The sequence below is a fragment of the Canis lupus genome, chromosome 27 (assembly GCF_003254725.2).
Source record: "Canis lupus dingo isolate Sandy chromosome 27, ASM325472v2, whole genome shotgun sequence".
Classification (NCBI taxonomy): Eukaryota; Metazoa; Chordata; class Mammalia; order Carnivora; family Canidae; genus Canis; species Canis lupus.
In genome coordinates this window covers 24,879,162-24,906,359 of record NC_064269.1, presented here as the reverse complement: position 1 = coordinate 24,906,359, position 27,198 = coordinate 24,879,162, and the positions used below count along the sequence as shown (strand labels likewise).

General features: G+C 34.1%; 1 protein-coding gene across 27 annotated transcripts in view; it reads right to left on the bottom strand.

Annotated features, from left to right (window-relative positions):
• Nucleotides 1–218: 218 nt before the first annotated feature.
• The window catches only part of C2CD5 (C2 calcium dependent domain containing 5), a 101,005-nt gene continuing 74,025 nt past the window's right edge, over nucleotides 219–27,198 (bottom strand). For 11 of the 27 annotated variants that reach the window (XM_025455347.3, XM_025455351.3, XM_025455349.3 and 8 more), the window contains 12 exons: nucleotides 25,081–25,221; nucleotides 23,085–23,148; nucleotides 22,204–22,265; nucleotides 21,892–21,990; nucleotides 21,325–21,414; nucleotides 20,774–20,861; nucleotides 19,719–19,805; nucleotides 10,730–10,780; nucleotides 9,732–9,833; nucleotides 8,222–8,412; nucleotides 2,162–2,308; nucleotides 219–1,544 (listed from right to left, as the gene is read on the bottom strand). In XM_025455347.3, the coding sequence (XP_025311132.3) occupies nucleotides 1,413–1,544; nucleotides 2,162–2,308; nucleotides 8,222–8,412; nucleotides 9,732–9,833; nucleotides 10,730–10,780; nucleotides 19,719–19,805; nucleotides 20,774–20,861; nucleotides 21,325–21,414; nucleotides 21,892–21,990; nucleotides 22,204–22,265; nucleotides 23,085–23,148; nucleotides 25,081–25,221 (1,254 nt within the window). In that variant the 3' untranslated portion in view covers nucleotides 219–1,412. The remainder of the gene's footprint in view (nucleotides 1,545–2,161; nucleotides 2,309–8,221; nucleotides 8,413–9,731; nucleotides 9,834–10,729; nucleotides 10,781–19,718; nucleotides 19,806–20,773; nucleotides 20,862–21,324; nucleotides 21,415–21,891; nucleotides 21,991–22,203; nucleotides 22,266–23,084; nucleotides 23,149–25,080; nucleotides 25,222–27,198) is intronic. The other 16 variants (XM_025455350.3, XM_035707568.2, XM_025455338.3 and 13 more) reach the window with 4 other exon arrangements.

The following is a 27,198-nucleotide window of genomic DNA, read 5'->3' as shown; positions in this document are numbered from 1 at the left end:
AAACTGTGCCCTCAGATCTAGTAGGCATTCAGTGGTTGCTGAATGTGAATACCTACCTATCAAAGACAATGGAAGTGCAACAAGAATAATTACAGTAGAAGCTAACTGAATGAATGTTTGGTAACTAAAGAAATGAATAGAGATGATCATATGGAAAGTGATTTCAGACTTCCAGCAGTACTACACTACACAAATGAGGCAAACGAAATTTAGGAATATTCCAGTTTATAAACTTTTTATTTAAAAAATAAAATTATAAACAAAATACAGAAAAATATTGACACCTGTGATAACAAGGAAATGACTCCTAATCTTTTGGGTAGTTTATTATCCTGAAAGAGCAAAATCATGAGTTTTATAAAGAAATTTTATTGTGCAAAGGAGGAATGTACTTTTTAAATTTCATTTATAATAGGTATTTGGCATTGACAAAAAAAAGTATTTGTATGTATACATTCAACATTTTGCAGCATATTTACATTCAAGTTACATTTCCAAATTCTATGCCAAATATAATCTAACTCACCATCAAAAATCCCTAAGATATAATTCTGTTTATTTGGTAAGAGTGCAGTATGATTCTATTAGAAATAATTTTATGCTCCTACTAGGTCAATTGTACTTAGCTACTTTGACCAAATTCACTGACCTTTTCTTTCCAGTGCAAGCCAAGCTTATTTTAGACAAATTAAACACTAACAAAATTTGGCCAGTTACAAAGTTATATAGTTAATTTTCTTCTCCCTCCTTACGTTAAAAAAACTTTCAAAGGAAGGTCACGGGCTCTAATAAATTACTTCTTCTTTTACAGTAGTTAGGACATAGTATGGATACAAGTTGCAGAATTTTAACTTCTTTTTAAAAGATGGCTGAAGCACTCTTCCCTTTTGGTTGTTACTAAATTCCGAATTCAGTTGTTATCAAAATAAAACTTGTTAGGAAGCCCACATAGTGTTCTCAAAACTTTTCTCCATTTTTTCCCACACATTCCTCAAATCAGATTATTTACTCATTGACAATTTGGAAAATTTCTTGCTTACTTTCTTTCAATTACACTAGGATAGCTATTATAGTTTCTTGATAATCTTACCATTTGTGTTTCAAAGTATGATTTAATTAAAGTCAACATAAATTACAAATAGCTTCCATCTACAGTTCTCTGAGAAATCTATCTGAACTTAGTGAAGGGTCAAGATTCCATGGGGCCTGACCAGGCTTGGCGAACAGAAAAGATTTGAAAATTCCCATGCCTCCAAGAGATCCCAGATAAATCAAATCTACTCATAATATACCAATTTCTTCTTAATTATCTCAAATTAAGTTCACCTTTAAAAGTCCAGTAAGATAATTAAAGACAAAACAATGGAGACAGATGAATTTCATTTACTTGAGCTCTTTCTTTCTAATTTACTTCAGGTTGTAACTTCTCCTCCAGTACATGATGGCTGGCAGTTGGCAGTAGGCTGCTGAGTTGACACCACTTCTAATTCGGATTCACGAACAAAAACCACTGCATCACCACTTACATTTATAAGACACTGTGCCTATACAAACAATAGGACATGTTCAAGCACCAACTCAACAATCTGCTCATAATTTTCTATTATTTTAGGAGCAACGCTACATAGTTGAAAAAGATAGACAACCCAGGAGAAAAATGAACAAAGGAAAAGAAGGCAACTCATAGGAAAGGACACTCATACAACCCCATTGATAAAATTACATTTTCCAAAAGAAACTTTAACAATTCTAAGTCAGTTAATATGAAGAATACTGGTAAAAGAAATTTATCCTAAAATTAATCCTAAACAACAATCCTTTGGCCCTACTAACAGAATTATTTATTGGGAATAATAATTGGAATGTACTCTTCACCAGTATACCAGTTAGAACTGGAGAGATAACAGTCCAAACTAAAGGGTGTTTTTCACAGTAACTTAGGAGCAAAAGTTTTATAGGTACTTAAGAATACTCAGGATATGAAACCAGCATCTGATCTACGTATGACCATTAATATATTCGTTAAAACATGTTTTAAGCATCTAGAAAAGGTTCTAAAGAACAATTCTCTTTGGTGGGGGATAGGGAGAGAGTGGTAGATGAGAAAGCCATGGAGGAAATCCTCAGGTTCCCCCAAAAGAAGTTTTTAACTACAACTCACCTGGTTTTTATTTGGATTCTCCATGAAGACACACTGCTTCATTATGTAGGAGACAACAGCATTCCCTCCTAATGCAGCAACATGAGCTCTCACCATTGCAAACACTTCAGCAATAAAAGCGTGGAGAAAACCACTGACTCCTCCTTCCTGGAAAATAATATACAAGAAAATCAAACTATGTATATAAAATGCCAAGTAATTTATATTAAAACATATTAAATGATCTTAATATAATGGATGATCGTTTTAATTTCATTTTAATTTGTTGCATGAATGAACAAACCTTTACTGAACACATATCTGTGATGGGGATTTTTTTTTTGAAGATTTATGTACTTATTTATTCATGAGAGACACAGAGAGAGAGGCAGAGATATAGGCAGAAGGAGAAACAGGCTCCAGGCAGGGAGCCTGATGTGGGACTCAATCCCGGAACTCCAGGATCACACCCTGAGCCAAAGGCAGACACTTAATCGCTGAGCCACCCAGACGTCCCTGTGACGGCGATTAATATCCTACAATACAGATAATGAAACTGAAGTCAGAAATGTGTCATTTGCCCTTGACTAGCTAGGACCATGTAGCTACCAAAAAATGGCAGAGCAGGAATTCAAACTGTTTCTCCATCTTCAACATTTCCATCAAATCATTCCCCTCACTCACAGAAATTGATGGTAAATATAAATAATAAAACTTGTCTGCTCTCCTTATCTCCCATTCTGAAGCATATTCCAGGTACACTTGGCTTTGTATCCATTTCTCAAACATATCAAGCACTTTTCCTGCCTCAGGGTCATTATGCATGCTGGTCCGGAAGGCTCCTCACCCAATTTTCCACCAGGATAACTTACTCAATTACTCAGGTCCCTGTTTATATGTAACTTCCTCAGAAAAACCTTCTCTAACTATCAGATCTAAATTCAGTTTCCCTATCATACTCTGATAACCTCTGTGGTATTTCTTTGTATTACTTACTAACACTAGTAATTATACATTAGTTCTATGATTATTTGCTTAATGCTCACCACACTCCAGTTCCACTACCCTGTAAATCCCAACAGGTCAGAGACTGCTGCCTGTTTTGCTCATAATTATATGCTAACACCTAGTTCAACAGGTGCACACACTGAGTATCCCACACATATTTTTCAGGGAATGAAATCCAGTAGTTTAGAGAATGTTTTCAGTGTTCAAAAATAAAACAGAAACCAAAGTCTAGCTGAGAGCTTAAAAAGCTTTACAACCTAAGTTTTCCATGAATTCTACTGGAGGTTATTTACAATCTAGGAAGAAATTTCCAACTTTAAATTGGAAGTTAAGGGCAAAATTTAGTATATGTGCTGCAGAAGTGAGCACATAAGGGCAAAATTTAATGCACTGTTAGAAAACACATTTGACCAGATCATACATTTCTAAAAAAGCCCGAGGATCCTACATATAGATCCTACACATAAAGGCAGTTCTCTTTGTAATTAAGGAATTGAGGTATTTCAGCTTACTTCCAACTCAGTCATAGCTCAGTACATGTTTTTTTTTCTTTTACGTATCTGTTTTCCTCCTGCCTTTTAAATCTCAGAATTCTGATAACAGAGTAACAGAGACTACAGAAGTGTAATTCTTAAAAGATTACATAATTGAAAGCAAATAACGTATCAAGCAGTGAATAAATTTGGGATATTATGCCATACAGTTACTATTACAAAATCTCTGTTGAAGGGAAATGTACTATGAAGTAACATTTTGGGATATGGCTGCGTAAGCAGTAGAGGAGGCACTTAGGATATACAATATTATGGACTAAAATAACGCAATATCCATGTACTACTCGGAGCAATTGGAAAATTAATTCACCAATCTATCTAGCTTCTCACGCCCAACTTTCTTTGTCAAACTTAAATGGGCTCAAAAGTGTTACCTATTTTAATTCTACATTAAAAAGGGTTTTGAGAATATACTGATAGTGTCTTTTCCATTTCAATACAATTAGAATATGATTTAAAAACTAATTTATCATAAAGGAAACATCTATCAATCAGTCTGCCGGAAGTCACTGCCTCATTTACACCAAAGTACTTATGTCTATTCTGCCGGGCACTGTGCCAGGTACAGGATGGTGAGCATGACATTAAAAAATTGTATGAGGGATCCCTGGGTGGCGCAGCGGTTTAGCGCCTGCCTTTGGCCCAGGGCACGATCCTGGAGACCCGGGATCGAATCCCACATCAGGCTCCCGGTGCATGGAGCCTGCTTCTCCCTCTGCCTATGTCTCTGCCTCTCTCTCTCTCTGTGTGTGACTATCATAAATAAATGAAAAAAAATAAAAATAAAAAAAAATTGTATGAGAATACTCGTAAAACAATCAATGTGATTCATCATATCAGCAAGAGAAAAACCAAGAACCATATGATCCTCTCATTAGATGCAGAGAAAGCATTTGACAAAATACAGCATCCATTCCTGATCAAAACTCTTCAGAGTGTAGGGATAGAGGGAACATTCCTCAACATCTTAAAAGCCATCTACGAAAAGCCCACAGCAAATATCATTCTCAATGGGGAAGCACTGGGAGCCTTTCCCCTAAGATCAGGAACAAGACAGGGATGTCCACTCTCACCACTGCTATTCAACATAGTACTGGAAGTCCTAGCCTCAGCAATCAGACAACAAAAAGACATTGAAGGCATTCAAATTGGCAAAGAAGAAGTCAAACTCTCCCTCTTCGCCGATGACATGATACTCTACATAGAAAACCCAAAAGTCTCCACCCCAAGATTGACAAAACTTATACAGCAATTTGGTAGCGTGGCAGGATATAAAATCAATGCCCAGAAATCAGTGGCATTTCTATACACTAACAATGAGACTGAAGAAAGAGAAACTAAGGAGTCAATCCCATTTACAATTGCACCCAAAAGCATAAGATACCTAGGAATAAACCTAACCAAAGAGGTAAAGGATCTATACCCTAAAAACTATAGAACACTTCTGAAAGAAATTGAGGAAGACACAAAAAGATGGAAAAATATTCCATGCTCATGGACTGGCAGAATTAATATTGTGAAAATGTCAATGTTACCCAGGGCAATTTACACGTTTAATGCAATCCCTATCAAACTACCATGGACTTTCTTCAGAGAGTTAGAACAAATTATTTTAAGATTTGTGTGGAATCAGAAAAGACCCCGAATAGCCAGGGGAATATTAAAAAAGAAAACCATAGCTGGGGCCATCACAATGCCAGATTTCAGGTTGTACTACAAAGCTGTGGTCATCAAGACAGTGTGGTACTGGCACAAAAACAGACACATAGATCAATGGAACAGAATAGAGAACCCAGAAGTGGACCCTCAACTTTATGGTCAACTAATATTCGATAAAGGAGGAAAGACTATCCATTGAAAGAAAGACAGTCTGTCTCTTCAATAAATGGTGCTGGGAAAATTGGACATCCACATGCAGAAGAATGAAACGAGACCACTCTCTTTCACCATACACAAAGATAAACTCAAAATGGATGAAAGATCTAAATGTGAGACAAGAGTCCATCAAAATCCTAGAGCAGAACACAGGCAACACCCTTTTTGAACTCAGCCACAGTAACTTCTTGCAAGATACATCCACGAAGGCAAAAGAAACAAAAGCAAAAATGAACTATTGGGACTTCATCAAGATAAGAAGCTTTTGCACAGCAAAGGATACAGTCAACAAAACTAAAAGACAACCTACAGAATGGGAGACGAGATTTGCAAATGACATATCAGATAAAGGGCTAGTTTCCAAGATCTATAAAGAACTTATTAAACTCAACACCAAAGAAACAATCCAATCATGAAATGGGCAAAAGACCTGAAGAGAAATCTCACAGAGGAAGACATAGACATGGCCAACATGCACATGAGAAAATGCTCCGCATCACTTGCCATCAGGGAAACACAAATCAAAACCACAATGAGATACCACCTCACACCAGTCAGAATGGGGAAAACTAACAAGGCAGGAAACCACAAATGTTGGAGAGGATGCAGAGAAAAGGGAACCCTCTTACACTGTTGGTGGGAATGTGACCTGGTGCAGCCACTCTGGAAAACCGTGTGGAGGTTCCTCAAAGAGTTAAAAATAAACCTGCCCTACGACCCAGCAATTGCACTGTTGGGGATTTACCCCAAAGATACAGATGCAATGAAACGCCGGGACACCTGCACCCCGATGTTTCTAGCAGCAATGTCCACAATAGCCAAACTGTGGAAGGAGCCTCGGTGTCCATCGAAAGATGAATGGATAAAGAAGATGTGGTCTCTGTATACAATGGAATATTACTTAGCCATTAGAAACGACAAATACCCACCATTTGCTTCAACGTGGATGGAACTGGAGGGTATTATGCTGAGTGAAGTAAGTCAATCGGAGAAGGACAAACATTATATGTTCTCATTCATTTGGGGAATATAAATAATAGTGAAAGGGAATATAAGGGAAGGGAGAAGAAATGTGTGGGAAATATCAGAAAGGGAGACAGAACATAAAGACTCCTAACTCTGGGAAACGAACTAGGGGTGGTGGAAGGGGAGGAGGGTGGGGGGTGGAGGTGAATGGGTGACGGGCACTGGGGGGGGCACTTGACAGGATGAGCAATGAGCACTGGGTGTTGCTAAATTGAACACCAATAAAAAATAAATTTATTTAAAAAAATAAATAAAGCCTCTCTCTCTCTCTCTCTCTCTATCATAAATAAATAAAAATTTAAATAAATAAATAAATTAATTAATTAAATAAATAAATAAATAAATAATTGTATGAGGATCCCTGGGTGGCTCAGTGGTTTAGCGTCGCCTTCAGCCCAGGGCGTGATCCTGGAGACCTGGGATCAAGATCCACATAGGGCTCCCTGCAAGGAGCCTGCTTCTCCCTCTGCCTGTGTCTCTGCCTCTCTCTCTCTGTGTCTCTCATGAATAAATAAATAAAATCTTTAAAAATAAATAAATAAATGTATGTATGTATTTATGTATGAGGGCTGGGGGAACCTGGGTGGCTTAGTCGGTTAAGTGCCTGACTCTTGATCTCTGCTTAGGTCTTGTTCTTGGGGTTGCAAGTTCAAGCCCTGTGTTGGGCTCCATGCTAGGCCCAACTTAAAAAAAGAAAAGTAAAAGGGCTATTATTTTTAAGGAAGTGTAGAAACACTGATGGTGAAACAATGGGGAAAAAAAGCATAATTAAGTCATCTTTATAATGCATACACTTAAAAAAGAGTTTTTTGACTGAAGAGTTTATTGGGTTTCATACGTATTCAATAAAAAATTTCCCTATTCACAATATTAATTTGCTCTAGCCTTATTTCATAACCTAAGATAGATGTAAATAAAATGTTCTTGAGTTTAAATTCCTTTGTAATAAAAGATATAAAAGGCTGACTTTGATTCTTAAATTTGACCACATCAAAATATTGTAACTACTGTTACCCAGGGTAAGGTAGAATTTGAATAAATGGTTTCACATGTACTTTTGGAGGGATGTGGAATAAAATGAGCAGCTGCATTCTTTTTCAGGGGAAGCAAATAACAGAGATAAACTATTCCCATAGACATCCATCTATAATATAGACCCCATGATTTCTAAATGCAAATCCTTAAAAACTGTTATTTAAATGTATCTGGCAAAAAAAAAAAAAAAAGTATCTGGCAAGTAACTTACTTGAGAAAACTAAGCTGTTCTTTCAGGCTGTTTCAGTATATGTGTTGCCAAAGCAAGCACTTTCAGGCTGTTTTAAATCTCTAATCAAACATGGATCAATTTGCTTATTTTATTTATCACCTGATAAGGATCTGGGATTTCTAATAATAAATGAAATTAAAGCCAACATAACTCTTGTGATAATACTGTGTGCTATATGAAATTTAGTTAAGTCTAATCCAGAATCAATCTATACAGGTTATTGCAAAATAACAAAAAAAGTGTGTGTGTGCACACAGGTGTGTGCTTTGGCAAAAAATAACGATCTGAAATTTGCTTTTGTTACTAATGTCTTCAATCAGAAAATTCACAAAAACAATGTTATAAAATTACCTCACGAAGAGAAGTGGTTTCCCGAATAAAAAACATGTTAATTATCCCAAGATATTTAGTTATTTTTGCTCCAGGAATGAAAGAAAGAGGTGTCATCTTAACAACTCCAACTGTAGAATTTGCACAAGGTGGAGCTGAACGGTTCCGGAAATTTCCTTCACCCATAGGACTTGCTTTTTCAACTGTCACAGCTAAATTTGGAGAAAGAAAAAAAACATCAAGATCAGGTGTTGGTAACTTAATTATTCCCTAAGGTTTCCAAATAAGTGGTGACAACATTCAGCTGTCTGTGAGGCTAAGCCATGTCATGAAAGTAAAGAAATTATCATGCACTGCATGCAATTAAAAAGAGAGGGAAAGAAAAACTTAAGTAGAAATGCTGGAATGGAATTCTTTTGGAAGAAAAATGGCATTCCTGCAAAAGAAAATGTTGATGCGGTGTAGCTACACACACAATGATTGTTATAAAGTGAAGAAAAAGAAAAAGCGGTAGAGCATTAAAAATTATCTGCTGTAGGAACAAATTATTACAAAGAGAGTGTGAAAGTTGTTATATTTCCCAGTGCAGTTTTTTCCATCTTTTGCAGACGACTTCTTCATTGTCAACTTGTAGATAAACCTTACGTTAACTAGTTGTAATAGGTTTTTTTCTCCAAAACTTTCTGATCAAACTCATAATTTTAAAAACTTAAATGACCTTGGCTGTTTAAAAGTTGACTGCTTATAAAATAACATGAATAATAATAGCTACCACTTAACAAGTAACTACCATAAGCCAGATATACATATATGTATATGTATCTAATCTTTACAACAACCCAGCAACATAGGTATTATTATCCCCATTTTACACATGAGGAAACTGTGGCTCAGAGAAGTTAAATAACTTGACCAAGGTCACACAGCTATTAAAATGACACTTCTAGGATCCCAAACCAGATCTGGCTGGTTCCATATCCTGTGATCTTTCCTTTAAAAGATCCTTTCCTTCCTTTTTAATGGAAATTCTTTTCACTCAAATACATGGACTCAAAGTCTACCAAAACACATGGAGTATAAAGAACACATAGTAATGATCCAGATTCTAGCAGTGCGATAAGAGTTAACTCCTTTTAATTCAGAAATACCTCATTCTTTTAGCCCTCTGGATATCACTCTTAGTAAACTAACACATGCCATCTACAACATATTAGCTTGGACCCTGGAAGAGTATCTCTTCAGTAAGAGAGCTCATTTCCTTCCATTAGAAGGATATAATATCTATTTATACACTTTGAAGAATATTTTCACAAAAAAGTAAAATTTTGAAACACAACTGTACAGTTAAAAATGAACAAATCACAAAGCTCTTCAATAACTTTTGCTAAGTGACCATGAGAGTCTGCAGCTTTCACACTCCATCATGTGACTGATTGGCAATGTTATTACTGGGTAGTAAGGTCTAGCCTTCACCACTGGGAAATCAGGGATATGCTTCTCAGATCATAATGTGGTAGAAACATCCGCCTACTTGTCTTAATTGATCCGCGCCTTATGGTCTGAGCTTTCAGTTTAATGAGCTCTATCCAGCTGCTGCATCTGTCTGCAAAGGAACTGTAATCAACTGACGTTGCTGAAAACACAGACAGAAAACAAAAGAAAAAACAAAGAAAAAATATGGATGACGTCTCTTACTCGTCATAACACTCCTTCTGATGATGTAATTTAACTGTAACTTAGAAAAAGAATGGTCCTTTTCAAGTCAGATATGAGAGACAGTAAAGAGTCAAGCTTTAGACACTGATTTGTCCAAAACCAAGTTCTCAATTAGCTGGCTGAGCGTTTTTGGTAATGTCATAGTTGTGTGGTCTCTTAGGGGAAATGGAAGCAAGGCCTAATAGAAATAACAGTGAAAGGACCATATAGTGCTTTAACTAACTTTATTTCCCATTTTTTTTTAACTTTACAATGTTTTAACTGTCTATATTTTAGGACTTTATTTATAATCCAAACTTTGTGAATAATTCTCTTCCCTACTTTTACTCTAAAATCAAAAAAATAATGCGAATCAAATGCTGAAGAATACATTTTAAAAATCACTAATTGATTTATCCTTTATTAAAACACATTCTTTCTACCATCAGTTACAGGAAAGCCAAAGGGTCACTTTGGTCAATATTCTGTTTTCACATCTAATTTTGGCAACAAAGCTTCTGATGACATTGACTGGGAAGGCAGGTGGGAGTCTAACAAGTTATCCTTTTTAAAAAAAGTCTTTTACCACTACCGAGCTAAAAAATAATATTAAAGCGCTAAAATTTTATTTTTAGAAACAGGGAAACTATTAAAATGCTAAAAATGTTATTGGTTTAATTAATTAATATTTTTAAAGACACATTCTAACTACAATAAAGCCACATTTTGGTGTCTATTCCACTGTCCAGTGCATTTCTCCAATGTCTGTATGTTTATGCACCACACTAGAATTACACACCTCTGGTGACTATTTGCTTAATTAGACAAACTCACCTCTCTGTGCAGCTGGTATACCTGAGTTAGAACTTGCACTATCCAGGTGTTCTAATAAGACAATATGAACAACATTAGCTTGAATGCTAAGTACAAGCCGGTATCTCTTCTTTGCTGTTTGTCAATACCTCTATTAGCCAGATGAATACAAGGAAATATTTAGGGCTTCATTATAAAAGCAAACCAAATAGAAGTATTTAGGTTTTTATGCAGTTTCTACCGATATATGAAAGCTAGCTCAGTTAATAAATATCATGCCAAGGAAGATTACTTGTTACTGTAACATAAAGAGTTTAGGAAACATTATAGACATAAGAACATATAGACATAGTAACAAATGTTAGTAGGATGAAAGCAGGGTGAGAAAACTGAGCAGAGAAAAGCATCAATGTATTAGGAAGAAAATCTGAAATGAAACATGGAGGGAAATGTTTGTTGGGGTGGGGGAGGGAAGAGCCAGTAATATTAAAAATTACAGACCAGGCAATGACCTATGTCTCACAGATAAACACAAACTGCTTACTAGCCATAACCTTTCCCCTCACCACCAAACCCCCTCATTCAAGGACTTCACTATCAACAGCTCCATCTGGTAGCATCAAGACATCACAGAACTAAAAAGTGATGTACCCCACAGAACAAAACTAGATCCCAAACTGGAAATCACTCCCTTTCCAGTAACCTCATAAAAGGAACATCCAGAATTTTCCTTGGTATTTTGTATTTTTATTATTGCTATTTAAGGTATTGTACAAATTTAAACAGTACCATAACAAAAACTTTCATAATCTATTTGTAAAGTTCTGACTCTACCTACACTACCATACTTGAATTTTGATTCAAAAATTTTTGTAACTGAAAAAATAGTGTTGCCATGTTAGAAATAACACCTAAAAAACACTGAGGATGATTTCGGTCATCCAGTTTTCTTAGAAATTTATAAATTAAGTAAAAACATATTTTTATCTGTTTAATGTGTTAATCTTTAGGTAATATTCTTAAATTAATAAACATTACACCTTTTTAAGATAAGATTTATACAGGTTTCTGCTAACTAGGTGCAACTGGATGCAATGTTCCATACTCTCTCCTCTTCCCATTTTTATAATGCAACTGACCACTAGGTAATACTGGAAAGTGTATAGTGACTGGCATTCCTCTTATAATACCACAACGCAGGGTTCACAAAATGACTGTAAGGATACCATGCTGTGGCTGTGCCCTGACTGCCCTCAGACTGTAGGTCTAGGCAAGAAAAAGTCCTCCCTGATTCAGGATCTTGAGGAGCTTTAGAAGCCCAGAAGGAGACAGAACCTACAGGAAGGTGACCAGAACAGAACTCACATTCAGAAGCTTACCACATGTCTAAGGACAGCTAGTCCAGCACTGAAAAAGGCCGTAGTGCAGAAGCTGGGACAACAAATGCCTACCCTAAGCTTACAGATGCCAGGGAAGTCCCAGGGCTCTATGTCTTATGCAGTACAGACTTGGCGAGTGTAGACTTACAGAAAATATAGTTGGCATTAGGAATTCTGTGCAAGTTTTTAAAAGGGGAACGGGGGGAAAAGGCTTAAAAAAAGTGAAAATTACTAAAATGAAATTTACCTTCTATATCTCAGTATTATGTGGGTAATATGAAACTTCCTAGTAGCAACTGTATATAATCTAATGACAAATGTTCATAAAAAGAGCTTAAACATGTAAAAAGTATCTGTTCTAATCTCTAAATAGCAAGTGAAAAAAAAATAAAGGTATATAATGATTTGTAAAATATGTTTTTTTAAAAAAGAAAAAACAATATCTTTGCAAAGACTGACAATAAAGCTGGTTGAGGGTAGCTGCCTCTTAGAAAGTAAAATGAATGGAGAAGGGAGCTTGATTTTGGACTATATAATTTTTTTAAGATTTGAATTCTTCACCATGTACATTTATTACTCCCCTCCTCCCAAAAAAATTTTTTTACAAAGGGTGGAGGGGGAGAAAAGCTAGGGAAAATGTCTTTTTCCTGCCTCCACATATGAATGTATTTGAATTAAAATCTGAAAAAAAAAAAAGTTTAAATTGCAGCTATTCTTTTTTTTTTTTTTTAAGATTTTATTTATTTATTTACAAGAGACACAGTGAGAGAGGCAGAGACACAGGCAGAGGGAGAAGCAGCCCCTCCACGGGGAGCCCAATGTGGGACTGGATCCTGGATCCCGGGATCACATCTTGAGCCGAAGGCAGATGCTCAACCACTGAAGCACCCAGGTGTCCCAAATTGCAGCTATTTTTAAGGGATAGGTTAAAGATGATGATTTTTTATCTCACTTAAAAAGAGCAGGTTCATCCAACATGTTTGCTACGATCTTAATATTTCTCTCAGAGAAAAGGCCCAAGATGAGATGGTCCTGGGAACAGATGAACACCGACACCTCAAACGTTTGAATACCTCAGATATTTAATGACCTCAGATTCTCAGTCACTCTGCCATTCCAATTACAGTTTGGCTTCCAAGGTAATATGCTTTTCAAAAGGGAAGGGACTGCAAGTATTAGCTGCCTGGGTCATTGGTAAACTAGCAATTATGGTGAAAAAAGAAACCCATATGCAATCTCTAAGTCAAAACTTAAAAAAAAAAGGAACATATTTCATATTCAGGATTAGAAGTCTTATTAAAATCTTTTGGGCTTTGTTAAGGAGTTAATGTTCATTGTCAGCCGTTTGTATATCTATGTTGAAGAGTTTGAGACAAACACTTATGTTAGGTTCCCCCATTCTACATGCAGAAAGTCTCAATCAAGCCACACAGCAACCTACTTCTTTTACAATTTCCTTTCCCACTGGATACAAGAAAATGATTATTTTTCCTTCATTAAGAAGTTACCAATAAGTGATAACCCTGTTATCCACAAAAGAACAACCATAGAAAGTCAGCAAGGCAAACAAAACAGAAGGTTCTATTATATTCCCTTAGTACATTCTAACAATATTTAACAAGCCCTGTTGGTGTGGGAAGGGGGGACTAACCTAGGTTAAATGCAGTTGAGAGGAAATGAGTGTATTGATGACCAAAAAACAAACAAACAAACAAACAAACAAAAAAACAATGTGGTAAGGATTCTTCCTCCCTCAATTATATATGCTCCAATGCCTCTGATGTTTGAGACTACTCCATTCTCCTAAATAACTTGTCATAACCATTCAGCTGTCTATGATAAAGCTCTATACAGATTACTTTATTTCATCATAATTTACAGATCTCCTTTGCTCTGAATAATTAAAAAAATATGAGATAATCTTACCTGGTTATTTTAGAGAAGTACTAAAACTAAAAAAAAAAAGTTCCTGAAACCTCTCAAGATTCTCTGGCAGATTAAAATATATGCAATCTGGAGTGCCAGGCTGGCTCAGTTGGTATAGCATGCAACTCTTAATCTTGGGGTTGTGAGTTTAAACCCCACGATGTGCAAACCTGCTTAAAAGAAACTATATGCAATCTGAAGTCTTTAAAAATGTACGATTTAGTTATTTAAACATTCTCAGATTTTTTTTTATTTTAAACTTTTTTAAATGATTTGTTTTATTTGGGGGGGGGCATGCACAGGTGCAGCGCAGGGGTGGTGGAAGGGGACAGGCAGGGAAAGAATTACAAGCAGATTCCCCACTGAGCACAGAGCCCAACGTGGGGCTTGATCCCACTACCCTGAGATCATGACCTGAGCCCAAACCAAGAGTTAGACACTTAACCCACTGAGCCACCCAGGCACCCCTAAACATTGTTTTTAGTTATTATGATAAAAATTTGGTTTTATGTCTCTTTAGGCATTTCCATCAATATATAATGCACTGATTAGCTATGTCCTAGAACTATAAAATCTTGCTTAATGATGGAGTTAAATTATGTGTATAAGCATTCTGTATAAACCCTGTCCATAATGGTATTCAAATATTGGTGGACTGATAATGAAATTGCCATATTACAGCTAAGAATCATTAAAGCACAGAGAAAAATATAAATAGCTTCAATTTGGATGGTCCACTAAGGGAAAAAACTCAACTTCCCTCACAATTCATACATTAGATGACAAAGACAATGTGCTTCTCTATTTGGGTCATTAAAGCTTCCAACTAAAGGTGTACAATAGCCTAAACCACTTGTTTTCTTCAATCCCCATCTTGTTTTCCTGCCTGTTTCTAGGCATCCACTTCTCTCTCTCCCATCCTTTAGGTCTTCTCTTCCAAATAAGGCCATTTTTGCCAGTAACCCAATTCAGTTTTCTTTGCTGCTTACTCCCTCTTCCTCAGACTCTGGATTTCACTGAACTCAAGTTGCCTTGAAGAGGCAAAGATTCCTTATCCCTACTTCTCCATTAATTCTTTCCTTCCTTCTCTCCCATGTCTGGGATGAGTTCCTCATACATTTTCCCCTCCTTAATTTCTATTTCCCTTCAATATCCTTCCCCTCAGTGTCTCTCTCCTTTCAGGACCTCCTACTAATTGTTGGGGCCATTGATAACATGGAATTTTTATTTTGCCATTTGGTCATAGTGACAAAATACATTTTAAAGGGAGAGAAAAAACAGACATGCGATGAATTGTTAATATATAAAGATGCTTTTAGTTAGTGCAAAGAATTATATAATAGTTTTAAGAATTTAGAACCATTCATTGGCAAGATAAAACAAAAGCTAACTTTTGTAGTTTTTATAGATTTATATTTCTAATCACTCATTTAAAATAATGGAAGGCAAGTCACTAAATTTAAAAAAAAAAATCAAACTATCTTTTTAGAATCAAATTTGGCTTAACAAAAAAATAACCCTTACAGCCTCAATAAAAAATAAAGATAAAAAAAGTTCAAATGTGAATACCTAATTATGGAGTACAATGTATTGAGGGTTTTATTTTTATACTGAAATCCAGAATTTGATCTATACTTGTCACATTAATCAGCAGCTGCTTAGTGGAAAGCCTACTCCTGCCAGTTTATAGTTTATGACATTGAATATGAAGCTACCACCCCAGCATAAAGCAAAATGAAAGCAGGAACAAGGTAGGTATAAAAGACCTTTCTTCATATGGTTTTATCCAACAGTATATAAAATCTAAATTAAACCTTTTTAAAGGCTTAAACTCTCAGAATTTTAATGAAAACTATTATCCTATTATAGATTAAACTTATAAAGTACTTGAGATATATTTCTAGTGGCATATAATTCACACACATTTGTCTAAGATCATAAGACCCACAGTATGGTACCTGAGATTTAGGTCTTTAGACATATATCAAAAATAATATGCTAACCTTCTATAAAAAAGCTACATGCATAAAATTTTTGAGATTAACTATAGTCTATAAAACCTATTTTTTAGCTTTTCACCCAGATTATTATCACTCAGATTCTCCATTTTTACTGTATTTGTTCTATCATTTTATAACATTTTTAAAGTTTCTTAAAACCATTTCAGAGTAAAGTAGTATTCAGAAAACTATACATATTGATGGGAAAAAACACGAGAGTGGTATAAAAATTTTGTTATACCATCCTTTTTCTCATCTTACAGCCCCATATAAGTATTTTTACATTGATGCCACATCATCTGTGTTCCTCATAGTATTCATCAAAAAATTTTTATGATGTTCACATGATAATTTCCTGGAAGAAATCACTCAGGCTCAGCACCTTTTAATATTTCAAATCAGAAAAATCAAGATACCTAGAACAAGGTAACGAAACCAGCCATAAATTTGAGACATACATCAAACTATTTTGTTACCTTGAGAAACAAAACCAAATATAACAAAAGATGAAAGGAAAAAATTGAACATGGATGGACAATTCAGGCCCAGGCTTACTCTACACAGTGAATTAGGATACATGTAATTGAAGCATCTTTTCTTCATGTAATATTCACTCATTTTCAGTAACTTAAAAAGATAAGGAAAGGTTTATCTACAAGTTAAAAGATGGAAGTATTAATAAATATACTGTGCATAGCTCTTGAAACTACTCTGCCAACATAAAAGAAATAAAAAATTTTTAATCACCGTGTTTATAGTAAGAACATGAAAAAAAATTAGGATACAAAGTTTTCAGAATTAAAAAAAAAAAAGGATAAAGCTCCATCAGCTTAGTTAACTGACCTAACAAAACTATAAAAACTATATATTTATTTGCTTATCAGTATTAGTAGTTGGCTTTTAAGCCCTTTATGGTTGCATATAAGTAGAAAATTTTTTTGAGCATTTATTCCTAGTACTCTTACCTTCCTCTCTTGCCTGTTACATCTAAATCACTAAGCTTAACTTTTATCATATATTTCTATTCTCTATTTAAAACCTTCTTTCATGTTAAAATGCTCAATCACTAAATTCACGTATTACACTCTATTACATCCTTCAGACCTTTGTCAAAACCCATCCTATCCTCAAATCTTCCAAAATAATTTGTGGTAACTTTTTCAAGTATATTTAGTATAGCCCATGTCCTCCTGAAAAGATTTGAGAAAGCAAAGACAATAAATAAGCATCCAACATAAGCTACAATTTACACAACTATTTATAGAAAAGGTACAGGTAAATCTTTTAGTGTTTACTGATTATTTTAAAACATAATGTTCAAGGAAAAGCATATAGGTTTTGTAGTTAAGTACTTCATATATAAAGTTTTCTATATATTAGTATTGGATGTAATGCTCTTGAACATTAGGAAGATGATCATGATGGCAGCATGATATGATTCAGTGGTTTTCAAACTTGTTGAAAATCTCTCTTACAACAAAAATCACATATAGAAAATCAGTAAGTAAAAGCCTACTGAATCAAAGCTGCTCCAACTCAGCAGTAGGGGTTCCAGAGACCTATCCTCTCACTCTCCCTACCCTCTTTTCCCTCCCTACCTTGTAGAAGGCCTGAGGCATCTCTGAACAAACTCCATGTTTTGGAGAAGCAGAGTTTAAAAATTACTGGTTTAACAGATGTGAAGATATTTGGAAATTTTTAATTTAACTTAAACATTAGCTTTTGATTTTGATTCACTGGCTTTTGACTTGTTTTTAATAACAGAAACACATTAATTATTGAAGAACCATAAATTATAGAAACCCAAGGAATCAGAGAACTTTAAAGGATAGAGAGAATCTTAATCTTTTCACATTTTACAGATGAGGGACTGAGGTTTATTGGTTTATTAGAGGATAACTGGCCTAAGTTCTCACATTATCAGCAGCAAAACTGGGATGAGAATTGAGGTCTGCTAACTTTATTACTCCACCTTCTGGTCCCTCTTCACACTATAAAATAAACTGCAATATTTTAAGTACTGTTCAGATATGACTTACTCTACTCAAATTCTTCTTTTGTTGTTCTTCAGTTCAGAGTATCATTTGTACAAAATAGACTAATGACCTCAACAAGCACTAATTTTAATTACCTTTGAAAACATTTTGAAAGCTACTGCAGAAACTGCAAGGTATAGATATAGATATGACAAATTTACAGAATTTAAATCCAATCTTCTGCAGAAATCACTAATGATTAACAAGGTAAAACTGAGCTAACAGAGACCCTATCTCCATAAATATATATACTCATAGATTAGCAACTAATCAAATCTTTTTAGTGTTTAGATTTTTGGTTTGGGTTCCTCCTCCACACCCCACCCGTCCCACTGCAGGGTAAGGATAAATGAAATGACACCTTAAAGTAATTTGGAACTAACCCTGTGTTAAATACAAGTTTCTGTATTAAAGTAGGTGTTTTTAAAAAAAATTGTCTGAAAAAAATAAAAAAATAAAGAAATTCTGTCTGGTCAGTTCAAGGACAATTCTTCACAGTTCTTTTTGTTCTAGAAGCTATATTTAATTTATAAAGCTGAACTCAGATTATCTTTGGATTTGATGTTTCATCTCTATTCTTTCAACATAGGAGTTGAACTATGCTAAAATTCCCTATGGAGTTCTAAATTAGAAAATTTAATTTAGATTAAAAAAACAAAGAGAATCATAATCACCATGTTATGAAGTTCAGAATCTGAAAGTAGCTTATCTTTTCATCTTTAAACGATGAGACAAGATCTATTTATCTACATAGATAAACAAGCCTTGCCCTGATTTAGTAAAGACTCTGTTCACATACATGCAATGTGAATATAAAACTATTCTATACTAATTTGGTATCAGATAAACTGATAAGTACAAATCACAAAAAAATGTCCCTGTGTTATTAAACTGTAATAATTAGAAAAGCCAATTTGATTTGAAATTACAAATAACATTTCTCAGAATAAAAAATTTACAAAAAAACACAAGCTGCATGTATTCTATATATAATGCTACGAAATAAGATACAGTTAATTCTGAAAAATCTTTTAATAAAAATTGCCCTGAAATCAGAAGAGAAATAGAAAATACTACCCCTCATTTTTCTCCAAAGACTGTATAGATCTAAGTAGACTTATTGCCATTAAGAGACTATCATTTTGCATTTGAAAATATGCCAGTATCTTTAAGCACATAATAATGTTCCTCCATAGTAACCAAGACACTCAAAAGAGAGCTCATCCCTTTCTCACTTGTAGTACCCCACCCAAATTCCTCCACATTTCTTCTGAAGAAAATCAGTATTTTGTCATCTATGAAAATCTAAAAATTTTTGTAAAGATTCGATTGTGGCTGGATAAAACCTTACCAGATATCATATAAATGTCAATATATCACATGTGAATAGTCACTCTGGGAAATTCAGATCTCTGAAAATAAAACTTTACTACATTTGAAGTATAAGAATGGAACATCACATGAAACATTACCTTAATAATTTATGATGAGATTACTTGAGAAATTAAAATAAGAGGAATATTACTCTCTCCCCTTTATGAACATGAAGAAACAAACAATGAGGGAATGAAGAATAAACCTTCATCTCAAGATTAAGACTGCCTATAATGAAGAAGTAAAAGGAACTAGGAAATAGGATTTGTGTTTGCATTTCCCTCACTTAACCAACCTTTAGCTGGTGGAAAAGGATGAGAAGGAAGTGAATCTGAACAGAGCTCCAGTGGAAACTGCAGAAGTTCTTCATTATCTGTAGAGGCTTGAGAGGCAAGAAAAATACTAGTTATTTAGTAATGATCTAGTATCAATTTTTTAAAAGTAAGAATCTGGGTTGAAATATATCTATTTCCCCCACTCCAATGTTTCTGGTTATTTTCTTCCTGGCTTCTCCCATGGAGACACTCCACCCGCACAATGTTGAGACATGCTATCTTCCCTGATAGGATTGTTTTTTAAGATTTAGAAAAAAATACTAAGTGTAAATCTCTTAGCACAATGCCTTGCAAATAATAACTAAATAATAATAATAATAATAACTCAATAACTATTATTCTATTCTTTCTACCATACTAGTTCAATGATACTTAAATCAGTTATTTTCTATCTTCTTTGATAAATATCTGAACACAATCATTTAATATATCTCTATTTGACATTAATTCAATGTTTTACATGTAGAATGTAATCACTATAAAAATTTAGACTAATCATGAATATTTTATTTAGCTGGTAAGTCCTTAAATTTTAGAAAGCATACTATCTCCCTTCTCCTTTTTTTCACAACACATAAGCGGTTTTTAATAATTTGAGTTTCTTTGGAATATATTAAGAATGTTACTTCCTAGATTTTACTGGAAAAAGCACAACTCTGAGGACCTTTCCTAAGAAAAATACATGATGCTTACTACATCAATTATGTTCTCAGATGTCTTGAGGACCTCTCCAGAGACCTCAGAAAAAAAAAAAAACCTCTAAATTACTGCAGAATATGCTATAACCTAAGTCTAAAAAATAACAGCATTCTCTATGTAAACAAACACCAAACGCCTATTTGTGAAGAATACCAAGTCAAACATTCTTATTCACAAAGTTATCTTGATAAAAGATAAACAGAAAAAGTGACAGTATTGCTTCTTCAAGAAACAAGTGACTTATTTAATCAACTTTTTTCACTGAACTATAAATGTAGACAAACATGAACTATGCTCCCATCCATCACAGGTTTACCTCTTTGCAATGACTTTTCAACATGTGTTTTTGTGGTCTGCAAAGCCTGATTTTTGTCAAAAGTTATTGCAACTGCTGTGACTGTGACCTAGAATTACAGAAACAATATTAGCAAAACAATCGTCACCAAAATAAGTTTCTCACAAATCTTCTTCAGTACAATGGAACAATTTATACTAACTGGCTAATTCACTTTTGCTGGTTAAGATTCTCAACCAGAATTACAGATAACCTCAAATATTTAGACTGCATTTGAGTCTGACATATATACTAAACCCAGATATTCCAGAAAGAGCTCAAGTACCTTCTCTAAAATATGGGGACTGGAGAAATCCCATGTAAGTACGCATCCTATTGTATATGTGCTAGAAATATAATTCTACTTTCGGATAATTAGAGTTTAGAAAAATAAAATATACATGATCTGATTTATTCTAATATATTTGTTTAAAAATATTTGGAAGTAAAATGCTTTATTCAATTATGGCAGATTTATAATATTAAGACAAATCAGAAAAGCTAGAAATCTTAATAAGTTGAATCTTAATTACCTGTATTAATTCATCTTCAGGCAGAGATACTGTAAAATTTACATGGCAAAGGCAGCAGGGGATCATAGACCGCAGTTTAAAATACAGGCTCTACATAACAGAAAATATGAGTAATATCACTTCTTTGAATTTAAAAATTTTTTAAAAACGGATTTTTCACTGCACATTATATCAGGGCAAAAGGAAAGTTTAAGACAAAGCTGGTCCACTTCTATTTTGTATATTCTTACATTTTAAATATTTAAGCAGATAATAAGATTTAATCAGCTTTATCGATGTCATAAAATATAAGAAAAATGGTTTTTCTAAATTTACAAATATACAATAGATTTCTATGAAGCTTAAAATTATAAAATAACTTAAAATATATTTTTTTTTATAGTGTGGCATATCAAGATGGCAACTTTAGCATTTTACCAGTTGAGAGAGTTAAGATTTACATAATATATAAGTAAAAATCATTCAGCTCACACTTGTGTAAGATATTCCAGACAATATACTTTTCTTTTTTAATTTCATAATTCTTAGGTGTTTTAACTAAAATATAGTTAGTCAAAAGGTTCCTACCTTGAGCAAATTTTCACAGAGATCATTAAAGTTCTTATTAAGGGCTTGATTAGTCAGGTTAAGGCTGCTTAATCGGATTACTCTTACTGATGTGAACATCTAAATACGGGAGATATAATTGCATGTCATTTTATTATTTTTAACTAAATAGTATAACAGTTGATAAAACTGCCAAATAATTAATAATAATAAATAATGTGATATGAAAAAGGCTAACATTTTAGTTGCAATAAGGAGGTCAAAGAGAAAACATATTAAGGAACTTGCTAAAATCACATACATTGTATTTATTGAAAATTATGAAAGGTTTACCTGTATTTCAGATGTCCAGTTATTTATACCAGGCATAATTTCTGTATTACAACTATAAAAGCCTGTCAAAATAAATCATAGTTAAACTATATAATATTTCATCTACTTTTATGTTGAAAAATAACATTTTTCACTTATTACATGGAATTCTAACTATAAAATCCATTTATTCTTTTTTCTAAAACATTATTACCTTCAGTAAACTTTAGAATATCTTAATAAATTATCAGTTTGGTTTCTTTTCCTTTTTTTTTTTTTTTTAATGTATGAACATAAAAGGATTAAAAATCAATTAAGCTAAGAGAACCTGGGTGGCTCAAGTTAGTTAACCGTCCTCAAGTCAGTTAAGCCTCTTGATTTCAGCTCTGGTCATGATCTCAGGGTCCTGGGATCAAGCCCCATGGGCTCTTTGCTCAGCAGGGGGTCTGCTAGAGATTCCCTCCCTCTCTCCTTTCTCCTTGCCCCTCCCCTGCTCACACAAGTGATCACTCTTTCTCTCTCTCAAATAAAAAAATAATCTTAAAAAAAAAATCTAGTTCCCCTTTTTAAAAAAAAATATTAGTTTTTAGTAATCTCTCCACCCAACATGAGGCTGGAAATTATAATCCTGAGATCAAGAGTCACATGCTCTACTGACTGAGCCAGTTAGGAGCCCCCTCAGTTCACCTAAGTCCTAACATAAATATTTTTAAACAATGGTTCTAGCTTTGGGGCAGCAAAGTAAATAACAGGATGTGACGCTGATAAAGCCTTTAAAATAAAGTACTTTTCTTATTTTTTAATTTTTTTAAAATAAAGTACTTTAAAGTATTTTAAAATAAATTCAGAACTTATGAACTAAGATGTATAAAACTAGTCTCATCTCAATTTTTTCTGTTCACCTGAAGGAGGAGGAACATCAGTAAGTAGAGAATGTACGTCTTCCATAGCATCAGTGTCATCAATCTGAAAATAAAAAGATTAGAGCTATTACGTAAGTACTAAATATATAATAATTTCAAAATATTAAAAAAATCATTGTTTTTATTATTTACTAAATAAATAGAAACATAAGAGTCAAGAAAAAGTGGAGCCGTTATTCCCTAAATGAAAATTCAAAACTTGAAAAAAAAAATTCTAATCTCTGTAAATTTCTCCACAGTAATTATAAATACTTCTAAGTAAATATTTCACATTATAAGTATATTCAGGTAAAAAGAGAGCCTTTTCTCAAGCCTTTATGAGGACATCTTTCAAAAGGCTTATTACAAAGATACCATAAGCAATTATTATCTCTACCTGTATAAGTTAATAAAGAGAAATTTTAAGAAAAATGATCTTTTGACTTAAATACAAAAATGCTTTAAAACTGAATTACATAGGGATAAATTTAAAGGTACATCTAAAAAAAAATAAGTGCAACTCCTACTCTTCTTACACCACAATATTCCATTGCAAATAACTATGTCTAGTTATTTATTATCCAACTAGACATATACTGAGATTCATCAGTACATCGTGGGTCTGAAGGACTCACACTTCAACCTTTGAGACTTTAAGAACTATTTTTAACATTACTTTAGCTACAGTCATGGCCATACCTCAATCCACTATTCCCCAAAACATTCCACACCCAAATCCAACTACAATGTTCTGCCTGTCTGTTCCTTCTCTTACTGAATCTGCACTTTGTTCTCCGCTTTCCACACAGATCTGAAGCACTTTTGTTCTCTACTTAGTCAGGATCCAGGACCATAAAGATCAATTATGCTCTAGAATGCTGGAAAATTTGTTAGACAGATTCCTGGGCTCTACATTGAAATTTCATTCACTAAGTGTGAAGTAAGGGCCCCAGAATTTGCATTTCTCATAAGACTCCAGATACTGCTGCTGCTATAGGCAGTCACAGCACCCTTTGAGTAGCATTACTGCAAACAAGACCATGGAATTTTTTACCTCCTCAGTCCAACATATTCTTTTACCAACCTCCATTTTGTTTTTCATTCTCAGATTGTAGAAAAATAGGAGAAATAGGCACATACTCATACAGTTTGAGTTTTCTACAAATTAACATTCTCACCTGTTAATTAAGCCTTGTGCATCTCCCGTGGCTGACATCCTGATCACATTCATGGACACTGTTCTAGATTCTTCAAACTTCCAATCCCATCTCAATACAATTTTACCATCAGCTTCCTGCTTTACTAATATAAAGGCATCTGATTTTTTTTCTCTCAACTGGCACTTTACCAGAACATTTCCGAGTATCCTCATTTGTTTTCCTTTCCTTCAATACCAAAGGAAGATCATCTATCTCTATCAAAGCTAACTATTTACAGGGGAGGGCAGAGGGAGTAGATTTGTGAGGTAGGAGACTCCATATATCTTCTGCGCCACATGCATTCTCCAGGAAAGTTGTGAGTGTATTTTTATAATGAAAGTTCAACTATACCTTCTGAATTCAGTAAGAAAACACTATACTCAGCATTTGGAGTGCTATGATACCACATGTAAAAGGATATGATTATACTAACATGTTATAAGACATGAAACAAGTAGATATAAGTGAAAGAAAAGCATTTTAATTTCTTAAATTCCTTCAAGTTTACAAAAGCTCTAAGAATTTAGCATTATTTTTTTAGTTTAGCATTGTTTGAATTTTATTTCAACCCACACATTAATTTTTCCAGAGCCACTTGAATTATTGTATCTGGTATTGATCAAAAAATATTACTATGTTCTAATATTTTCATATTTGTTGTAATCACTATAATAAAATTTCTTTATATATTTATAACAGTTGTAATGATACAAAATCACATCACATCAATTTAGGATCTGACTGTAAAAATGTATATCTTCCAAAAACTTGAAGAAATTAGTCTAATGTAGTATTACCTCCAAAACAAAAGCATCTTTTTTCCCATGTGAAAGGTCCAACTCTGTAACTTCATCAGAGCTTTCTGACTGAGATCTTAAAAGTCTTGAGCGTTGTCTAGGTTCTGGAATGGGTGATCCTATAATCTCTTCTGATACCTCCTAAAAGAAATACAATTGCTTTATATCATATAAAACTGTCTTTTTCAGGGATCCCTGGGTGGCGCAGCGGTTTAGCACCTGCCTTTGTCCCAGGGCGCGATCCTGGAGACCCGGGATCGAATCCCAAGTCGGGCTCCCGGTGCATGGAGCCTGCTTCTCCCTCTGCCTATGTCTCTGCCTCTCTCTCTCTCTCTCTCTCTCTGTGTGACTATCATAAATAAATAAAAATTTTTTTAAAAAACTGTCTTTTTCAGTTTTGGGGTTATTTTGTAAACCGTAGGGTTTTTTTCCTTTTTACGGAAGTATAATGGACATATAACTTTGTATTAATTTCAGATATACAACATGATTCAATACTTGTATGCTTCAGTTCGGTTTTAAATATTTTTATTAATAGATAAATATCTGTAAAGAATAAAGTCTAAATATATTCACAGCCTATATTTAATTATAACTTTTATGACTAATTATCTTTTTGTAGAGTACGTGGATATTTCCTTCTATGAATAATAGCAGTCTTGATACACTAATTGATAAACACATAGAGATGTGTCACAGACACAGCAAGGCAATACTGACATCTAGTGTACAGAAAAGACACAACAAGTAGGGAATTGGCAGTCCTTCCAGCTCAGAAAGTATTTTCTACTCAGCCTTTAAAAGACCAAACAGCCCAAAAATAATTAAAAAAATGTAGTCCAGGGACACCTGGGTAGCTCAGCGGTTTGAATGTCTGCCTTCGGCTCAGGTCATTGATCCTGGGATCTGGGATTGAGTCCCACATTGGGCTCCCTGCATGGAGCCTGCTTCTCTCTCTCTGCCTGTGTCTCTGCCTCTCTCTGTGTGTCTCTCATGAATAATAAAACATTTTTTAAAAAATGTAGTCCAAAAAAAAAAAAAAAAATGTAGTCCCCAAGGGGCACATCGGTGGCTCAGTGGTTGAGTGTCTGTCTGTCAGCTCAGGTCGAGATCCTGGGGTCCTGGGATCGAGTCCTGCATTATGCTGCCTGCACGGAGTCTGCTTCTCCTTCCGCCTATGTCTCTGCCTCTCTGTCTCTCATAAATAAAAATAAAAAATAATAATAAAAAATAAAATAAAATAAATAAAATAAAATAAAAGTAGTCCCCAAAAAGGATTCTAACTTTCCATCTTTTCTTACCCAGTGGCAATTTTTCAAAGCTCCACATGATAAAATGAGGAATATGATAAACGTGTGCATGTACACATTAATACATATATTATGCAGATATTTGCTATGCAACTTACTAAGCTAAACAAACTTTGGTAGCTACAATGATGATCTTTTTGAGGATGTAACCCTATATGAGTTTGCAAGCTTTTACCTATTACATAGCCAAAGATCAATGCTAACTAGAGATTCTAAGTATCTGTTGGCTACAAGGACTATCAGGAGAATGTGACTATGTGAGCACAAATGCAAAAAGGCCTACACTATTGTTGGCATAACAGAGCTATGTTTTTAAATAACAAGGAACCTAAAATTTTTTCAAGAATGCAGTTTTAAATGTTCATTGCTAGCGTATACCTTACAGAAGACTACTATTTCATAATAGCTATCTATAAAGTAATTTCACATTCATTTCTCTTATTTGTACCCCAAATTACCTTGCCTTGTGTAATTTTAACAGGGTACCTATTATAATGACTACAAAATGAAAAAGAGCTACAGTTCAGAGGTAAAGTAGTTTGCCTGTCCTTGAAAACTAGTTAAGTGACAAACCTATCCAGATCAGTTTTTTTTACTCTGAGTGTAATATTCTTCCAACCAGATAACATCTTTCTTTTTTTTAATTTTTCAGTAGTTTAAAATTTGTTTATGCTTCTGTTCATTACATTATAGATCTAATAAAAGCCAGTATCTGTTTTTTTTTAAATACAATGTTTATTTTTAATTTTTATTTATTTATGATAGTCACACACAGAGAGAGAGAGAGAGAGGCAGAGACACAGGCAGA